Source organism: Sprattus sprattus (assembly GCF_963457725.1).
Source record: "Sprattus sprattus genome assembly, chromosome: 7".
In the NCBI taxonomy this organism is placed as follows: Eukaryota; Metazoa; Chordata; class Actinopteri; order Clupeiformes; family Clupeidae; genus Sprattus; species Sprattus sprattus.
In genome coordinates this window covers 12,487,835-12,506,698 of record NC_137926.1, presented here as the reverse complement: position 1 = coordinate 12,506,698, position 18,864 = coordinate 12,487,835, and the positions used below count along the sequence as shown (strand labels likewise).

Genomic DNA, 18,864 nt, shown 5'->3' with positions numbered 1-18,864 from the left:
GTTCACTATGAACTGTTAAGCTCTGGTGTGTGTCTTTCAGTGTGTCAAATAGGGACCTATTTGTAGTGATGCTACATCACGGGATGGAAAGCCCTTTGGTGCCATTTGCTAACTGTTTTAGATTTTAAATTAATTTTGTGTGTATTAGAATGCCAAAGCATATTTTTTTTGAGAATAAATCAAATGTGATTTGTATGTTGATCTGAGTTTATTCTCGTATATTTAGTTATTTTAAAAAAACAAAGGGGAGAAAAAAATTGCATCTATGAATTTGAAATATGTTTCACCACATCCTTGACTTCTATACACTATATTGAGAAACTAGATGCATATAAATATTATATATCACCAAATAAAGAAAGATATAACGATGGTATGAATTCATGTATATTCAGGTATATTACTTTCTCTTTCTCTCTCTCTCTCTCCCTCGGTTTCTCTATATGTGTGTGTGTGTGTTTGTGTGTGTGTGTGTGTGTGTGTGTGTGTGTGTGTGTGTGTGTGTGTGCATATGAAAGAGAGAAAGACAAACAGAAAAGAGTGGTATTGTGTATGTAAACTTAGGTGGCTGAGTATGTTTGTGTTAAAGTATGTCAATGGAAGATATACAGTATCTGGTGGATACAAGTCTGTGTGTGTGTGTGTGTGTGTGTGTGTGTGTGTGTGTGTGTGTGTGTGTGTGCATGCAATCAAATAAGTGACCTGTTTTCTGTCTTTGTGTGTGTGTATGTGTGTATGGGTGGTTGTGTGTGTGTGTGTGTGTGTGTGTGTGTGTGTGTGTGTGTGTGTGTCTGTATATTGTTGATATTCAGAGGTCCGAATAGAGACCTTAAAAAATGAAAAAATTAATTTCTTTCAGTCACAGCATGATGACCAATATGGGAGATATACAAGACTGATCAAGACAGAGTATCTATTTGCAGATCTGTCCTTCCACCCACAAAGAGAAAGCAAGTACAGTGCAATCACACACATAAACACATCCTTCTACATTGAGAGATAAATCTAGAGATTATTGTGTTCTGTAAAGCTGCTGTCTAGATAGGTGTTGCTGTTTGTGAATGCATATCTGGGAATATAACAAATAAGGTTACATGGGAATATTATGGAAATATAATGGAAATATTATGGGAATATTATGGGAATTTTATGGGAATACTGACATGTAGGAGAAGGGATCCAGGACTCCTTTTAAATGTTATTGTAGCACTTTGGTCCCTTAAAAAAGACCTGTTGTAAAGAGTCGAGCTCTGTTTAAAATAATATACTGTTGATAACTGCTCTGAGAGATTGTAAGATTTTCCTGTTAACACACGCAGGTATAAAGAGATTTTGCCTTGTTCTTGATTGAACTTAATTATCATTTAAATGTTAGTGAAAAATAAGGGTGCTAAACTTCATATATTAAGGGAACCAAATATGTACATTTAAGAGCCTTTGCCTCCAATAAATGTCTACGCAGTTTGTTGTTAAATGCAGTAGGCAAATAGGATACATTTCTGAAAATATACAGCTTACTTTTGTCCATACTGTCATACAATTTAGAGGCCACATAAAACAAAATGCAGACCTTATCTCTGTGTAATGGGAGACCTCTGGCATTTAAAATATGTCTGATGTTTTGTATTTTTGCCAGAAAGAACCCGGATCAATCAAGTTAAATTGAGGTTTGGTCAAAGCATTTTATTTTTCCTGGTGAAAGTAGGGGAAGTGTGTAGCAGCTAATATCTGTCTCTGGTAAATGATGACTGGCGTTTCTTGTCCATGTACTCCTGGAATTGTACTGTAAAGTCAGTTGCCTGAGCATTTATTACTAGATTTTTAAAATGTGAAAATCGTGTTCATATTGATGGCCGGTCAGAATGTTAGGCAAATGTTGGCAATATTAAAGGTCGGACTAGGTCCTTGTGGAAGACAAAGGAGAAATGACATGGGAGGGCTCGAGGTGATTTCTTATTACTTCTCGCTTTCGTGCCGAAAAAATAACTTTGTATGGTGGATAAAAACGTATATGAAATTGTTGAAATAACTCTGGACGTTATGGACGTCACTGCAAACCGAAAGACCATTAAATGTAACAAACAGCTTCCTAGTTTGTATTTGGGTAGAGAGATTTAATAGCAACCACCGGTGGAATTAAGTCACCACAGAAGTTTATAAAATTCAGGGAAGTGTTTATTTCAAATGCACCTGATTCATTCTCGTTGCTGCTTGTGAAACTGAGGGCGCGAAAATTGTTAACATATAGCTTTGCAAACGGGTCGCTGTCCGCTGCTTGGTGGTGCTGAATTGCTGTGCTCTGATAGTGTTCGGTTTCTTCGGTCTACTTATATTTAAATGTGTTTGTTTCCTTGTAAAAACATTGCCCGAGATGCTGTTTTACTCATGGATATGCGTCTCTCTATCTAAGTTCTATGAAGCAAACATTTATAGTCAATGCTGATTTCCCTCAAAGGCAACACTGCTACAGAGTGAATAACCCGGTGTTAAAGCTGGAAGTACCTATACGGTACGGAAGTGTAATACACTGTGAAGAGCTTGAACTCTTTTTAAATGGTTGACTAGATGTTAAATAGCAGGCATTGAAAGAGAAAGTTGAAATGTTACGTGCTGAATCCATGATAAACAAAGACAATGAGTAAATTGTGTTTCCATCAAATGCATAAATAGGTTTTGGCCTCGACAAAAGCTGTATCCAGCAAGTGCGTGTAGTTTGTGGAGTGTAGCATAATTTGTGTCGATTGAGCAAAGCTAATGATAAACCCATTTTAATTCAGGGTGTAGAATTGACTGTAATATAAAACATGTATTTGTTTGATTTGTGTTTAACTTTAATAAACTTTAATTTCTGTCTGAAGTAACACTCGAGTTGTGTCCTTTGTCTTCTCTCAGAAGTTTTTAATTCTGTTTTTAGGTCATCACATTACAAACCATAACCTCATATATCATACATTTTTGAATTCGTTTTTTTTGTGTGGAAATTGTGAGTTATAATGTTTGTCCTTGTGAGTAATGTAAACAATAAAATGCAAGAAATTGTGGAGGTTTAGGTAGTCAGATATATCCTACTCAATGTCTAAACATTTAGACATAATTTAGACATAATTTAATTTCGTGCTGGAGCAGTGAATGTTCCTGTGAGATGGTGGTCTAGACTCATTCTACATTCTCTCGTTTAAATCAAAGTATTTACCTCACATTTTGTCAAAATAAAATGTTTTGTGTACTCGGAGAACCTTGCATGACAGTTTATTTATATCAAATACCAATTACCATGTATCGTTCGCTTGATATTTACGTTATATTCCAGGTCTATTTTATAAAACGAGCAAGAATGGCGACAGTGGGCATGCATATCATATTAACCCTCCAGACTGAACCACTCACAGCTCTACAAGCCTGTAGCCCTAGCTATCCTTTCCTCTAAAATATCTAGCGTGGGTCCCAAATTCACCTCAAACATAACGCTTTGGTTCATCTATGAGTCATAAAGAGATCTCTATGCGTTGATCAATTTATTGAGCTCTGCGTTTCAACTGAGATGCGAAGAAGTTGAGGCTCTTTGCCACCTGCCTTGATGTTTACATAATCATGGCTCTTCTTCCGTGTTTGTGAATGATGTGTTCTCGCGAGTGTCTGTCATGGGGTTCTGGGAGTTGTAGTCAATAGCACACATAGATTTTTTTTAATGAATCTAAGGTTCAGGCAAAGTAGCCTAGCGATCTAAATCATAAAACTCTCCCTGCCCTATAAACGCCACTAATTACACAAAGCGTAATTTTAAGCCTTGGAAAATGAAAGTTAAAGAAATATTTTTGAAGAGAAAATATTTTGTCAGGCAGAATGAAGGTTCGCTGTATGCCAAACTGACATTTCGTCAAACAAATAGCGTCTCTCCAAAAGCAACCATGAAGGTGGGACAACAGCTTGTCGTTTCGGCCAATTGGAGCAACCCTCCATTCATAAAGTGGTGTGAGCTGCTTTGGCAAGCGTGGGTTTGGAAGGTTTCGTAATCCTGACTGAAACAGAAAAACCTGTTATGAATCAGAGCCAATGAAAGTCCTGAACAGAGGCCTGCATCACCCGCTATCGAAACTGGCCCACCCTCCTTCATACAGAAAATGGAATGAATGAGAATGGAATTTTTCTGACTGGCAGAGCTATTCACCAATGAATGGGACGTACTTATTGGTGGACAGAACCGGCACCCAACCATCAATAGAAGAGGGTTGGCCGAGACTGTATGGAGTAGGTGGGGGGCGTGCGCATAAATCTGGATAGTCTAGTGTGTTGGGGGAGTTGTGGGAGTGTGAAGCTACAACCTGCTTATAAAGGGACTCGCACGTTGTTGCTCTACATTAGTGCATATTGCCGTATTTTGGGCCACTTCACGGTCAAAGACACTCGCTCTCATGGAGTCGTTCTACCTGGCGGACTTGCTTCATTCTGCTGAAACGCCGTTTTACTGGGTCGGTGCACTTGTCACGTCCTCATTCTCGGTGTGGCTGCTCTATAAACTTATCACCGCTATTCGGATATGGGTGATTGGGAACGGAGATTTACTTACTCCTAAATTGGGGAAATGGGCAGGTGAGTTGGTATTTGAATTAGAATTATTTGAATTTTCACCTCCAACAAAAGGTCAATATCTTTCCACTGTTTAAGGACTCACTGACTTCAGAGTTAATTCTCAAGATGATAATGATTTACTAGGTTATTTAATACTAACTTTATTCTCAAACCCTGAAGCAGCAGTAGGGTAGGCTATGTGTTCCATCGAGCCCTCGCTATATTGGGTGATTATGGTTGAACTAGCACTCATTATTTGCTATCTGGATATCATTAGTGGTCAAATATCTTTGGTGTGACATACGCAGTTAATAATTCTTCATTTGAATCGTTCCTTTGGATGATTACAGAGTAAAGTAACCTACTTGTATAACTGGTTGAAGTGAGAGTGTATTAATGGATTGGGTGCTGTTCTAGGCTAGAGGTGATGATAGTTAAAGCAGTGTTCCGGGTAGGGAGGCTGGTGAGTGAATGACTGCGCCATAAGTGAACACATTTATGCGCAAATTTGATGACCTGTAATCTCTAGGTGAGCACCCAGCCAGAGATAACCACATGATGGGAAAAAATGACTAGACTCCATGATGACCAATACAGTTATGTGCACTGACAAGACTTCAGTGACCCAAACGTAAAACACGTATTTTAACGTATACCGTGTAGTTTTAAACGATGCAATGTAAAGTAATTGATTTGTAAAGATTCACGCCCTCAATTAAGCATTTAATGGGAACAATTAATATAGAACATTTGATTGAAAACCACAAATAGGCTAACCTTCATAGGATTTGTGTTTTAAACATAATGTTTTGTTTTCCGAGAGTTATTCCACTAGTCTTCGCAGTTATCGGTCATATTTGAAACAACGTCATGATAAAACCCGAGGAGCCATGTCCATATCCACGGCCTGGTCTGACCCAGTTATCTAGTTCCCTCCGCTCAGTCTGGCACTGCGTCTCTCTACCATTGAGACTAGCGCCCTTGGCGTCCTGCTGCTCCAGCCAATTCGGCTCCTCTGTTCAAACAAATGTTGTGTCGGTTCGATATCGTTGTAAAAGATTTAATGGCGAGTGTTTTATTTTGTTAATTGAATATTCTGTGTAAAACTCCTGCGAGATGACGCAGTTGTGATCTGTAACGTGCACCTGCATCGGTATGCAGTCTTCATATTCACCACGTGTAGTGTAGCGAATGATGACCGGTATGTCGCATTGGTGGAGTGTATGTAGGTGACTAGGCTACATTTTTCAGGTAGATATATTTCTCTAAAGTCAAACTGACTAAATTCGCGTAGACGATGATCGCCCGGAGAATTTCAATACTTTGTCACTGCACATGCGCATGAAACAATGTTATGTGCTCAGGCTACTGGATTGCTTGTCGCAATGGGCGGAAGATGACTTGCACCCGGTAAACATGTCATTGTGAGGGCAGCAATAGCGTCTTAAAGCCATATTTTCCAGCTTCGTGCATGCACGATGCATGGGTCTTACACAACGTGGCGCGATTATCTGGTGAGTTGGTGCGCCACTCCTTGAAACCGACCAAGCTCAGGACCTGTCTGACTTGTCTCCAGCACATTCACTTCCAATGAACGTCAACCCGAACCTCGGGTTATCTTGGAGAACTAGTTTTTTGGTCCTGATATTCTTGAAATACAACTTTAGCATGGTTACGAAGTAACGTAAGACTGTTTCGTACAATCTTTTTAAGATCTTCCCTCACCACACTTGATGCTATGATGCTATCGATTTTCACCATAACGCACAAATCAATTCAAACATATTCCACTTATGTAGCTCTCAGTGGGTTGCTATAGTGTTTGCTATTTCACCAGAGGCAGGTGTGGGATAGAGGACAGATGAAACAGTTTTTCTTTCTTGCAACATTCATGTATGAGGAGCAACCAGACCAACAAGTCCTGTCGTTTCCAACATTAATATCGTAACTCCCACACTAAGCCAATTATGAGTTTGTGATTTGTTTCCTTTCTGCCACATTCTGCCTCTGGTGCCTCAGGAGTTACTGGGAAACAGATATGGAGAGCTGTGTGGAAAATCGCAATTTTAATTGAGATGCATATGCCACTCAGGGCTGCAGTGTTGAATGTGTGCAGGAGACCCCTTGTGCCTAACGCTAGTATTGCATGTTAAGTGTTTTTTCAAGAAGGGCTATGCCGTGCTGACGGATGAGTTGGCTTCAGTTGGTATTTGGGGAAGAGGTTGCTGCTTATGTGTTAGCATTTTGGATCAGCAGTTGGAATTCCAATGAAACTGATGTATCTATTCTGGATGTATACATTCTAAAATGTATGCTTGTTAGTCATTTTATTTTCATCGTCATTAACAAACCAGCTTGTGTTGAATCTTAAGTGAGGTTCATTTTTTCCCCCTCAAATGAAAACTGAAGTTAGTAACCAGCCCCTTTGCTCTCCACATATAATTCAAATAAATAGGCCTACCCTTATATGGGTATGGAATTGTATAAACCCTTACTATATTAGAGAACAGGATAAACTGAATCCTTTCCCGCCCTCTCCCTGTCTTTCTCCTGGGCCAGCAGCATCATCATTGCGTAATAATGCCAGGACTTGTCTGTGCACATGCCCATCACATTGTGTTTAGTTAGAGAGTATGAATATGCACAGGAGAACAAATAACCCTTTATTTAGAGGAATTGGCTCTGCAGTCTCACAGGAATAGCGCTTCAAACTTTTTTTAGATTGTGTGTATTTTCGGAATGCATTCAGTTAAATACTAGTACTGCATGTGTGATTGATGCTTGTAAGATATGATGCATATATGATGAAGATAAAGATATGCTATTTGTCAGTGAGAATGAAATGACGTTAAAATGGCTACAGCTACCTTATTTGCATATGCATGTACATTAGATGTGTTGCATATTCCTTGCATGGTGTGTTACCTAGGGATGAGTTCTTATTCTGAGTCTCCTTGCTTGTGAAATGCGGCATGCCTGTGTGCTGTGAATGATTACTGGCTGTGGTTGTCTCTGTCGTTATACAGAGGTGTGTGTGTGTGTGTGTGTGAGAGAGACTAGGGGGCTTGAGTAGGAGGGGAACGCTGGCATTCATGTAATGGAACACACTCTGAGACACGTGCTGCAGCGGAGGATGATGGGTAAAATAGGATCTCTACAATTGCAGACATAACCCACGCCCCTCAGAGTCTTTCTCCCTCCCTCCCTCCCCCCCCCTTCCCTCTCCTCTCCTCTACTCTGTCTCCCTCTCCTCTTTCTCAGCTTAGTACATCCCTTCACTCCTCCCGCCCTCCCTGCATCCAGTGTTCGCCTCCCTCCTTCTCGTCTCGGTCACGACTCCACATTTTATTTATTTATTTACAAAAGGAAATCTCCCATCTGCTGTTTCCCTTTGGACTTGTTTATGTTTGCACTTTGCTACAATAAGAAGGAGCTTATTAATTCTGTTTTAGTCTTACTTGTACATTTGCAGATAGACCATGCACATCTGTATGTTGCTCACCTGTTGACAGGGCCATGTTTATTTTACATTTATTTTCAGTAGAATGATGTTCAGCCTTAGGTCGAGGTGAAACCTTTTTGAACAGGAAAAGGATTACTGGACTGGACTTGACAGTATCAACCTGATGGTATAGTTGGAGAACATAGGTGAATTAGTAAAGTCATTGGGTGCAAGACTAAAGGTTTTTGTCCTGAAATAGAAATCTATTTTCATCTTGTGGATCTGGTGTGTACTTTTGATTTTGGCCATGTGACTACATGTGCTATTTAAAGCTGCCTGGCTTTTGGGAGTGGGTGGGTGGGTGGGTGTCTGCACGCTGTTCTGCAGCAGCAGTGAATCCAATCCTAGCACAAGGAGGAAGGGGTTCATTCACAAGAGAGGAAGGGAGAGGGCAGGGAGGGAAATGATGCGACAGATTACATAACGCTGCATTCGGGGGAGCACACAAGGACTGCAGTCTCTGCTCTCACCACATCCAGCGCTGATTGGAAGAGTGGGGGTCGATCAGCGCTGTATTGGAATGGTTCTTAGTCCACAGCCTGAGAGTCCACAGAGTGAGGAGGAGGGGGCGAACATCTTGTTAGTTTTCAGGTGCTGAGGTTGCCCCCCCCAGACAAGGCTGCTATTTTTACCCAGGCTGCCGCTTTTTTTAGCCTAGGGATTTTTTTTTTCATGCAGGACTAGGAACGCTTGCATCTGCAGTGGTGAGGGTGTTGGTATTTCTGAACTGGATGCTCCGTTTTCCACAATTCTGTTTTCTTTCTTTTTTTTGCAATCAGGGTCTTGCTCTCCCTTTCTCTCCTTTTTCTTAAGATATGATTAACGATTCCAAGCATATCCACTAGTCTTCCAGATCTCATGTCTTACCCCAATGCCACACACACACACACACACACACACACACACACCATGTTTGCTCTGTGGGCTGCTCTGTTGGCAGCTCTGTTGGCATGTCTTTGGAGTGTCACTGTCGTATGACGCACAAGTGTGCTTGTGCAGCTGATGGCTGAAGCGTGCCACAGACACAATGCTCCACTCTCACGTGAGTGGGAATTAACCCCTGCTGGGAGAGTATGTGTTTGTGTGATGCATTGGATCGGATTTCATTGAATTATTACCTGTAACAACCAGTATGTTCAGCAATGGTGGTGAGAAATGATTGCAACCTTCATTGGGGCCTTTCAATAGTCACATATTTTCCACCTGCTGCTTAGACTGACAGCCGTTAGAGCTCTGTTGGCCTTGTAAACCCGTCTGTCCCGCCCTGACGTAAACACACCCAAAAGAACATGTCAGAGACAAATGCATGTATAGCTATGGTTGTCTCACGTAAGGCACCCCACCCGAAGCAGACATTCTTGGGTGTACATGCACATGCAGACTTTGGCTCAGGCCCTCTTCACATACCATGAACATCTCTCTGTCACACACACACACACACACACACACACTCGCACATACCATGAACGTCTCTCTGTCAGTGGCTGTCACAAGCTCCCATGCTGTGGTATCGATTCATATTAGTTTGGAATGTGCTTTGTGCTAGGGTGTCACCGTGTTCCGTGGTCTCTTGCAGCAACAGTGTTTCCGAGACTGAGGATTCTAGGCTTTTGGAGAGGGCAGATGCATGTCCCTCTAACTATTTTGAAAGGCTTTGTATTTTCATTATTAGAAAAGGCAAATGTTGCAAGGTTGTTTTCAGCCACTTTTACTATCTAAACTATTACTGACTACTGGCAGACTCCATGCCTCCATGAGGGTTTGGTTAGTTTGTTTGCAGCCGATGGCAAAAATTAACCTGTGCAGTCAAATGTGAGAATAGGTTCGCTACAATGCTAACAAGGCTATCCTTGATTGGGCGTTGGGACATGAAATGGAGGGGACTGGAGGGTGTCAAATTCATTATCAGATGTGGTTGGAAAGTGGTTTTTCATTGGCTGAGTAGAGAATCCTTCTTGGGGTTCCCATCTATTGACCCTGCTCACCAACAGCGGTGCATCCAAATGGTCGAGGGAATAATATACCCCGTTTTTTTTTTGCTGTGAAGCTCCCAAAGCAATGATCATTCTTTGCAGAAGCTTTTCTCATTCTCAGAAAGGGGGAAAAAAATAGTGAGCGAATCTCTGTTCTTTCCCCATCTCCTCATCCCCTTTCTTTTCGCACAGCCTTGCATCTCGCCCCTCGCTCGTTTTCTATTTATAGAAGCCCCCAGGATCCCTCCTCACCCCTCCCCTCCCTGTCTGTGCTCTGCACTCGTCATCACCCCTCCTCTCTCACGCGCTCTGCTCCGCTATCCTCATCCCTTCTCCTGTCTGCTGCACAGTATTCGTGAATGGCGCCTGCCATAGCTAACACAAGTGTGCTTGTGTAGTGAATATATGTATTATGTAGTGAAGATGGATTAAAAGATGCAAATGGATATTCTTCCTGTGTTGCCTTTCTCCCATTCTTGTGTATGTAGGATGCAAATGAAGGAGCAATGAGGTCTGAAAAATGGCTTTGCTGACTTGATGAATAGTTTGCACTGGAAACTAGAAGAAAATAAACATAAAAACTAGAACATAATATATATTTCTCTGTTGTGCCCATATGAAGTCATTTTAGAAGTACACGGCATAGTGTATTTATCGCATAGTTGTATTTATCAAACTAAGAGGGACTGTTACGCATTGGGAGGGGGTTTACTGTTCACTCAGTGATGCACCATAAATGGGGACGTTAAATATCAGCAACCTTAAAAAAACGGCAGATGTACCTAACTTTACCAGATATACATTGGCCTCGAGACCTTAAATCTACCTCATAATATCTTATCCTTCAGGAACATGCTGTACGGCATATTTTCAGAGAGCTTTCTGTGTTTTGCGATTCTTTTAAAACATGGGTCTCGGATCTAAAGCCATTTTGAATATCTCTTTGGTCTCTCTATACATAGACCCTTTTCGATTGATTTCTTTTGACCCTTTGTCTGTAAAATTTGAATTTTATTCAAAGACTAGAGGATTTATTTTAGTGCAGAGTCTGTAAGATCTAAAACTGAATGTGTTGTGCTGTAGATGTGGATGCAGAGGCCCTTGATTGACCTCCATTGCTTCTGTCTTTTCCAGTTGTCACTGGCGCCACGGACGGCATTGGGAAATGCTATGCAGAGGAGGTGAGTTCTCAGTCCCTTGTTTCTTTTCCTCTCTCCACAGAAGCATGGTGACTCATCCATGTCAGAGAGGGAGAGAGGCTTTACTCAGAAGCCAGGGCAGGGAGGACGTCTAGAGTACTTGTGTAAAAGAGGGCCCCCCTCGCACGGCTGTCACAAATACCCTGAATGACACACACACACTGTGCACAAATGCACTTAAACAATACCCACAGACCGCACATGTTTAAAAGCTCTACACTTATTTTGCACTCTCCCTTCAACAATGACACAAGACAATGGACGTATCTTGCTCTCCATCTACCGTTGTAACAATGGACAGTGTAGTCTCATCTTTAAGACAAGACACACCACCAAGGCCTTGTGTTAAACTGTTTTCCTGTGTCTTTCTGTTTTTCATAGCTCGCCCGCAGAGGTTTTGCCCTGATGCTCATAAGTCGTTCTCAGGAGAAGCTGGATGATGTCTCCCAGTCCCTTGGTAAGTCCCAGACCTGGGATGTGAGCACTGTACTCTGAAGGTGGAAGACAGTTACTATGAAGGGTTGTCATCTGCTGTGGTTGTGCAGTCCTCAGTTTCATCTTTGATGGACTGAGCATGGTACCTTAACCCCTTGTATCCCACGCCATATTGTTTGGCATGCCATGATGGTGGGCATTCACTGAGAAGTACTGACGCTGTTAGATGGCCAACAGGCTTCCCTTCTCTGTGTATTCCTTTTAGCACATCCTGCCTCTTAGAGTGTCTGTGTGTCATCTCCTTCAAATGTTGCCTGAAGGAAGATTGCTTTTTGATTTTTATCAAATTTTTGTTCATCCAACCCTCTCCAACCTCCCGTTGTAAAAGCCTGGAACTCTTTCAAATGACGTCTGTCGTCATGGAAAAAAGTGTGGGCCCTGAGCGCATATGGAGGGGGGGGGGAAGAGGAACTGCGTCTGAGTGGTTGTTGACGTGTGCAACCCTCTCCTATCGCAAGCAAGGCCAACATTCAGGCTAAGCTCCTGCTCTCTCTCCTCTCTCTCTCTCTATCTGCCCCCCATCTCTCTATCTGCCCCCCATCTCTCTCTCTCCCTCCTATTCTTTCTTTCCTTGGGGGAAGACATTTCTCTCTGTACTAGATGTCCTGGAAAAGCTTGGTCCAATATTGCTTGCTTTTCCGGCAGTATTTACTGTGCTAATGCAGTTGTTCATTGTTGGTTCGGTGAGAGTCAGGCATATTGTGTGTGTGTGTGTGTGTGTGTGTGACTGGTGGGCAGGGGCGGAGTGGGACACAAAAATCCACCGGGACAATTCTGACTGCACCGGCCCACCACCGGCCCACAACGTGCACAAAACTGGCCCAACCCGCATCCCCTCCACCTCCCATATATCAACTACACAAACAAACGGTGGCTTTTGATCATTATTGTTAGATTTAGTGTTGATGTGTGGGTGACAGACATGACAGTGACAGTGTATTTGTATATGTACATTTATGGAAATACGGAACAAATCGCGTACCGCATTGGCTCAAATGTTATGCTAATTCGCAACAATGTGTCCTGTCAACTCACTCGCATCTAGTTGACGGCTGGTTGAATAAATCCGTAATTCTTGTACATTTCCTCCAGCATCCGCCTCTTTTTCAGTCTGGCCTTTTTGCCCTCTCCTTTCCCCTTTCTCTTATGTCCCTCCATCATGTCCGCTTCACCTGCTCTCTCTCCCTGATAGCCGCTAATTTATCTCCCTAGGTTCACTTGATAAAGGCAGAACGATACTTATTTCCCATGAGGCTGTGCTCCAAACATTCTACATTCAACAAAAAAACGAATTAAATCGCTGGCCAATTTATATTTGTGGTCATGAAAGTAATAGAGCGTCTAAATAAAAAGAATTACATCAATATAGGAGGCTAAACAAAAATCAGAAGGTTGGATTAATGGGAGTGAGTTTGACACACACCATAGGTGTGATGTACAGAGACAAATAGTGCTATAAATAGTGGTCGGACTGCTCGATCGTACAACTCTCGGAGAACTTAGAGATTTTCTCGGGACCATGATTTGACGTACATGCAAACTCGATGGACCGCTCATGAATTTGTCACGACGGCTGCGAAGGCCGGGCTGCAGGCTGGTTCTCGAGAGATTATTGGCCGACCGGCCGACCGGGAAAAATCCCGGTCCTCCCGATGGCCACTCCGCCCCTGCTGGTGGGTGTCTGGGCTGCTGGGAATGACTACTTTCTCGCCCTGCTGTTGTTGCTGAAGAAGTGAATGAATGCTACTGTGGAAGGCGCTAATGTACCTCCCACATCCCCTCAGCTGGTTCTTCCTGCTAGTAGAATGAATAGCTCCATCTCGGCTTAAACGTTCAATAGTGAGTGAGCTTTTAAAGTCAGTCCTGTTGCTTTTGAACGGCTCTTAATGTTGGAGCGTGCGCCTCGTGATGTTAGTGAATGTCTGCAAAACACACATAGACGCACACACACACACACACAATCACTCAGAAATGTAATCACACAATGACTGTTATGGCATTGCATGACTGGACTGGGGCTTTGCAATTACCCAGAGTGCTGCTGTGCCACAGTCGTGCTGGAAGCCTGCCGTGGGTGAGGAAGTGGGGGGAGGGGGGGGGTGCCATGGGTCCTCACGAGTCAGAGCTCGCTGTGCCGAACCTGGCACTCCCATCCTGCACTCAGCCTGGCGAGCCTCGGGGGGGGGGGGGAAGAAGTGACCACAGTCACGGCGCAGGGATGACGCTACTGTTCAGAACATCCCCCTCTCCTTTCATCTGGGTAGTACACTTGTCATTTTAGCGTGCCTCCTAAGTTGAGAAGAGGGCTGCCTCCCCTCCTTTTTTTTAATCACCTAGCCTCTCCTTCACAGGGAGGGGATGGCGCTAGCTGTAATGTCACCTTAGTGAGCAATTACTTCTGCACTGGCACAAGCAATCTTTGCTCGTGGCACATTGGAGGAATTTTTCGCCCATAATTCACCCCAGCGCTGTGCCGACAAACGAGTCTTTGGACAATAAATTCTAATTGCAGCAGGCAAATCAAAACACGGGAAAGGAGGTGTGTCAGGAGCTGTGCATTTTGTGGTGAACAGCTCCCCCCGCTGGTGGGGAAGTGGTCGGGTTGCTGCCATTCTTCCCAAAGCACAGGAATGTTTCTCCAGTGAGGTGTGTGTGTGTGTGTGTGTGTGCCTGCGTCTCAGTGTGTCTCAAGTTCATTGTCAGATCCTGAGGTCATGCTTTCGGGGTGTGTCTGCTTTAGGGTATTGAACTTGTTTGGCACGAAATTCTTGAAGAGCTCATACCGCAGGTGGCCCCTGTCGGTTTGTGCACATTGTTCTCAGAACGGGAAGTCCCTCTTCTCTCTCTCTCACACAAATGCATAAAAACACACTCACTGTCACACAAACACACACACACTTGTTTGTTGGTCACCTGTGTTATGTCTCAAATTTGCCAGGTAAATGCTAGTTTCCTATTATTGAATTTATTTATTTTTTTTTTTATTTTTTATTTTTTAACCCAACAGAGAGCCAGTACAAGATAGAAACCAAGACCATAGCTGTGGACTTCGGAGGTACTGACATCTACACCAAGATTGAAGAAGGACTGGAAGGGTTGGAAATTGGCCTTCTGGGTGAGTTTATGACTTGCATGCTTGCACAGTGCTGTCAGGTAATAATTGTTCCTGCTGACGCCAAACACACTTTCCCTTTGTTCCTCTCCTTGACAGCTTGCATGCTTAGCACTGTGTGTGTGTGTGTGGCCACACAGGTGGTTTGAGATGTCTGAAGGCAATAACGTTGGTATTTCACAAAGTATTCGCAGACGTACTGTACACTGGGTTCTTTTTTTTTTTTCAAACATGCCTGTTTTGTGCAGCCTTGGAATTTGTCAGTTTATGAGTTAAACAGGTTGGATTGCTTTCTCTACCTTTTTATAGTATTTACCTTTCACCTATATAACCTAAGGGTTATAATCCACATTAGAAACGAGAAATGGATAAACGTTATGGAAATGTCAGTTTAGTTGGGCATTGTAGCTCATAGCCTTTTTTTATGAAATGGAATTACATGATGTGTGTGTTAATTCAGTGTGTGAATATTTTTCTGTGGTTCATTTTGCAGTTGTTTTTAAAAGTCCACTATTGTAGCTAAAATAATCTTTGGTTGTTTTGGGGAAGCCCTTATTCTTATTGTGCTGCTTCCCCCTTCTGGTGAAGAGAGGAATGGTCGCCTTACGACTTGGCAACTAGCAATAATGACATTTATTTTCTCTTCGTGTTCCTTCACAGTTAACAATGTTGGAATCTCTTATGCCTACCCGGAGTTTTACCTAAATATCCCTGACCTGAACAATGTGAGTTGCACTCCATCAGCGCCTATTGTTTATCATTTATATTGTTTGAGTTGATTGTGACTGACTCTGACAAACCTCTTTGCAATGAAACTAAATATTCCCCTTTTGTTTTATTTCAGTTTATCTACACTATGATAAATGTCAACATCACTTCGGTTTGTCAGGTAGGAAGCATGTTCTGAGTTTATTTTGTTGACTACTAAAGAGACCTCAAAGGGTTTATGAGAACTGGAACTAAATCACAAGCTGTACTATATAGTTCTATTTTATATTCATGAAACAAACCAAATGTGCTTCTCCTTTAAACATGTCTGTTTCAATTCATGGCTGGCTTTGTATGTTGGTCTGGTATGCTGGTCTGGTTATAATCCATATAACCTGTAAACTCTGCTTAAAAAAAAAAAAAAAACACCTCTTTCTTATGCCGTCCACTGAACTACAAACATGACGCCGAACTGATGCAGTTTGTCCATGAACCAATACTCTCCATGCCTAAAAAGTCCAGTTTGCGGTAGCTGGACTGACTCCATGTAAAATGTGCCTGTGCTGATTACTTTTATTACATTTTTTGTCTTGGTTTTTCCATTTAGATGACTCGATTGGTGCTGCCCAGAATGGTTGAGAGGTGAGCAACTTGTCATTCCTTTATGTGTGAAGATGTATCAGGTGTGCTGCAAGTCGAGCTAATGTACCTCCTGGATTTTACTTTCTGGTACTAGCTTGCCTTGGTGCTCCTGAGCAGTCTTGAACAAATGAAATTCACTCAAGTATTCCAATTTAATACACCTCCATAATGGGACACATAGGGCATTTCTCACAAGAATTGTGGGTTATGCATGCAATGCTACAGATCTGGTACTACTGCTGGTACTCCTGATTAGCTGTGACCTGAAAAACTTGAACAGGCAGCTTGTGGAGTGGCTGTAATTGAAGCCCTATAGAAAAGGTATGTGCACGTGTGCGTGTGCGTGTGTTCTCTGACTACCCAGCTCTAGTCTGCATGGCATCCCCAGCCTCCCCCCCACACTTTCTTGCCTCTCATTGTGTGAATTGAAAAGGTGTGTGTGTGTGTGTGTGTGTGTGTGTGTGTGTGGTGTGAGACTAGTCTTTTCATTGGCTGGGGAGTCCCACGTGTTCGCTTCGGACCAATGGGGGAAGCTAACAAATGTGGTGGTAATGGGAACAGCCCTCGCTCCTCCAGCCTCTCTCTCAAGCACATCAGCACAGCTGCAGGGGCACTGCATGAGAAAGCTGGTACCATGGCAACACACCAGGCAACCATGATTGGACTATGGTGTCTGTGTGTATACACACAAAAGCAGTTTTCTATGGCATTGCTGCTAGGGCTGAGTTTCATGGGTCAGGGCTAGCTTAGACAGCTTTCAAACTGTAACTCAGAACATGCTGGTATTGATTATAAAGGAGTTAATGTCTCTCTGTTCCTTCAGGTCCAAAGGTGTGATTCTGAACATCTCCTCGGCCAGTGGCATGTACCCTGTCCCACTGCTGACTATTTACTCTGCCACCAAGGCAAGTACCCATGAGTGCAAGTTTCTGTGTTTTTTCTTTTTTTGCACTGTTGTTTATGAAATGTGTGTCTTATCTTATGGTAGTTTAACAGACATGGTTTTTAATTTTTCTTTTAGGCCTTTGTGGACTTTTTCTCCCGTGGAGTCCATACTGAGTACAAGAGCAAGGGCATCATCATCCAGGTAAATTTGTCAAAACTTGTAGACTTCAACTTTTCTTCCATATGACTATTTCGATGGTATTAATTAATATGCTTTCATCACTCACTACCCTACAGCCACATTTCCAACCTAGTCAATAAGAGCTGTGAATCACTTTTCTCCCTCTGCTTGTTGTTCCCACAGAGTGTTCTTCCTTTCTTTGTGGCCACGAAGATGACCAGGATCAGGGTACCCACCCTGGACAAGCCCACACCTGAGCGCTATGTTGCTGCTGCAGTGAAATCCGTGGGACTGGAGTATCAAACCAATGGCTATTTCCCTCACGCCTTCATGGTAAATCCTTTACTTCAAGTGTCTGAGAAAATCATTGCCTTTCCTCACACACAGCTTAAGTAGGGAACGTGTGGTGGAGTAATTTCACTCTATGCTCCTTTAATATTTTTTCATTTTGTTATTGTGATTTTTACATAGTTTTTGTTTAGTTTGGCTTAAGTATTTATATACCCTCATACTTAGAGCCCCTGAGCCGAAACTGCAAACATCTTAACCAGACTTTAAAGTACAGCACAGTCTAGTCATGTAAGGTCTCAGATACACATACGCGTCTTTTTTCAGGCAGAAACGCTTCAGTAACGCCTTAGCAAAGTGCGGCGGCCAAAACAGAAGCGGTGCGCTTCCCTCCCTTGCGCTGGAAAGTTGAGAATAGTTCAACTTTTAAGCGCACCTAAAAAACGCTTCAAAGACGCAACGCGTGGTGGAGAAGGGGCGCACGCTTTAAACGTGCCGTACCATAGGAATCGATGCATTTGCTCGCGTCCCGTTTTTACAAAAACGCGTATGTGTATCTGAGCCCATAAACATTCCTCCTTTAATTCATGTTCTTTTTTTATTACAGGGCTGGTGGTCTGCTGTCTTCGCACCCATCGACCTGGTTCTCTACCTCGGCATGAAGATGAACAAAGCCCAGCGTGGGGGTTACCTGAGGAGGAGAAAGATGAAATCAAGTTAACCTGAGATTGCCGAAGAAGACCTTCAGGCCCTAATTGGCTGTACAAGCCGATATTGTTTACTTTACATTGAAGACCAACCATGGCCATGGCCACCCAAGCCAATGTTTTGACATAATGTCTTTGTGTGTATCTGTATGTCTGTCTAGTTTTTTATAAATATATTTAGTTTGAATGTCTGTACTTCTAAGGTTTTTTCTTTCCAAGGGCTATTTTGTTTGTGTGTTTTCTTACTGTATTGTATCTTGTTTGGAAATGGTATAAAAATGGCTAAGTCTAACTAAGTGGAGGAATTTGCTACAGGTCTAAAAAAAACAAAAAAAAACTCCTGTGTGGGATATCATTTTTGGTTCGAGTCAGTAGTACAGATATTTTCAGAACAATGGAAACTGTATGTACACTGCTGTTGTAAGCAGATAATAATACCACCCAAGTTACCTTTAAGTTCATTTTTATTTATAATTTCTTTTATATGCGTACATATGCCACACATCCTGCCTTTAATTATTTATGGCTAGAGCCATAAATCTGAAGTTGGCATGGGAAAAAAAAAAAAAAAAAAAAGAACTCCTCCTAAGTGCCTTATTCTGT

At 42.5% G+C, this 18,864-nt stretch overlaps 1 protein-coding gene across 1 annotated transcript; it reads left to right on the top strand.

The window, feature by feature from the left end:
* Positions 1 to 4,412: 4,412 nt before the first annotated feature.
* Positions 4,413 to 18,275, top strand: hsd17b12a (hydroxysteroid (17-beta) dehydrogenase 12a; the record flags this gene model as incomplete). The annotated part of the gene is made up of 11 exons (XM_080842633.1): positions 4,413 to 4,590; positions 11,179 to 11,225; positions 11,625 to 11,700; positions 14,746 to 14,853; positions 15,511 to 15,575; positions 15,695 to 15,739; positions 16,166 to 16,200; positions 17,024 to 17,105; positions 17,222 to 17,287; positions 17,450 to 17,599; positions 18,162 to 18,275. The coding sequence occupies 11 exons, from the start codon at positions 4,413 to 4,415 to the stop codon at positions 18,273 to 18,275; spliced, it is 966 nt and encodes a 321-aa protein (XP_080698759.1).
* Positions 18,276 to 18,864: the final 589 nt, after the last annotated feature.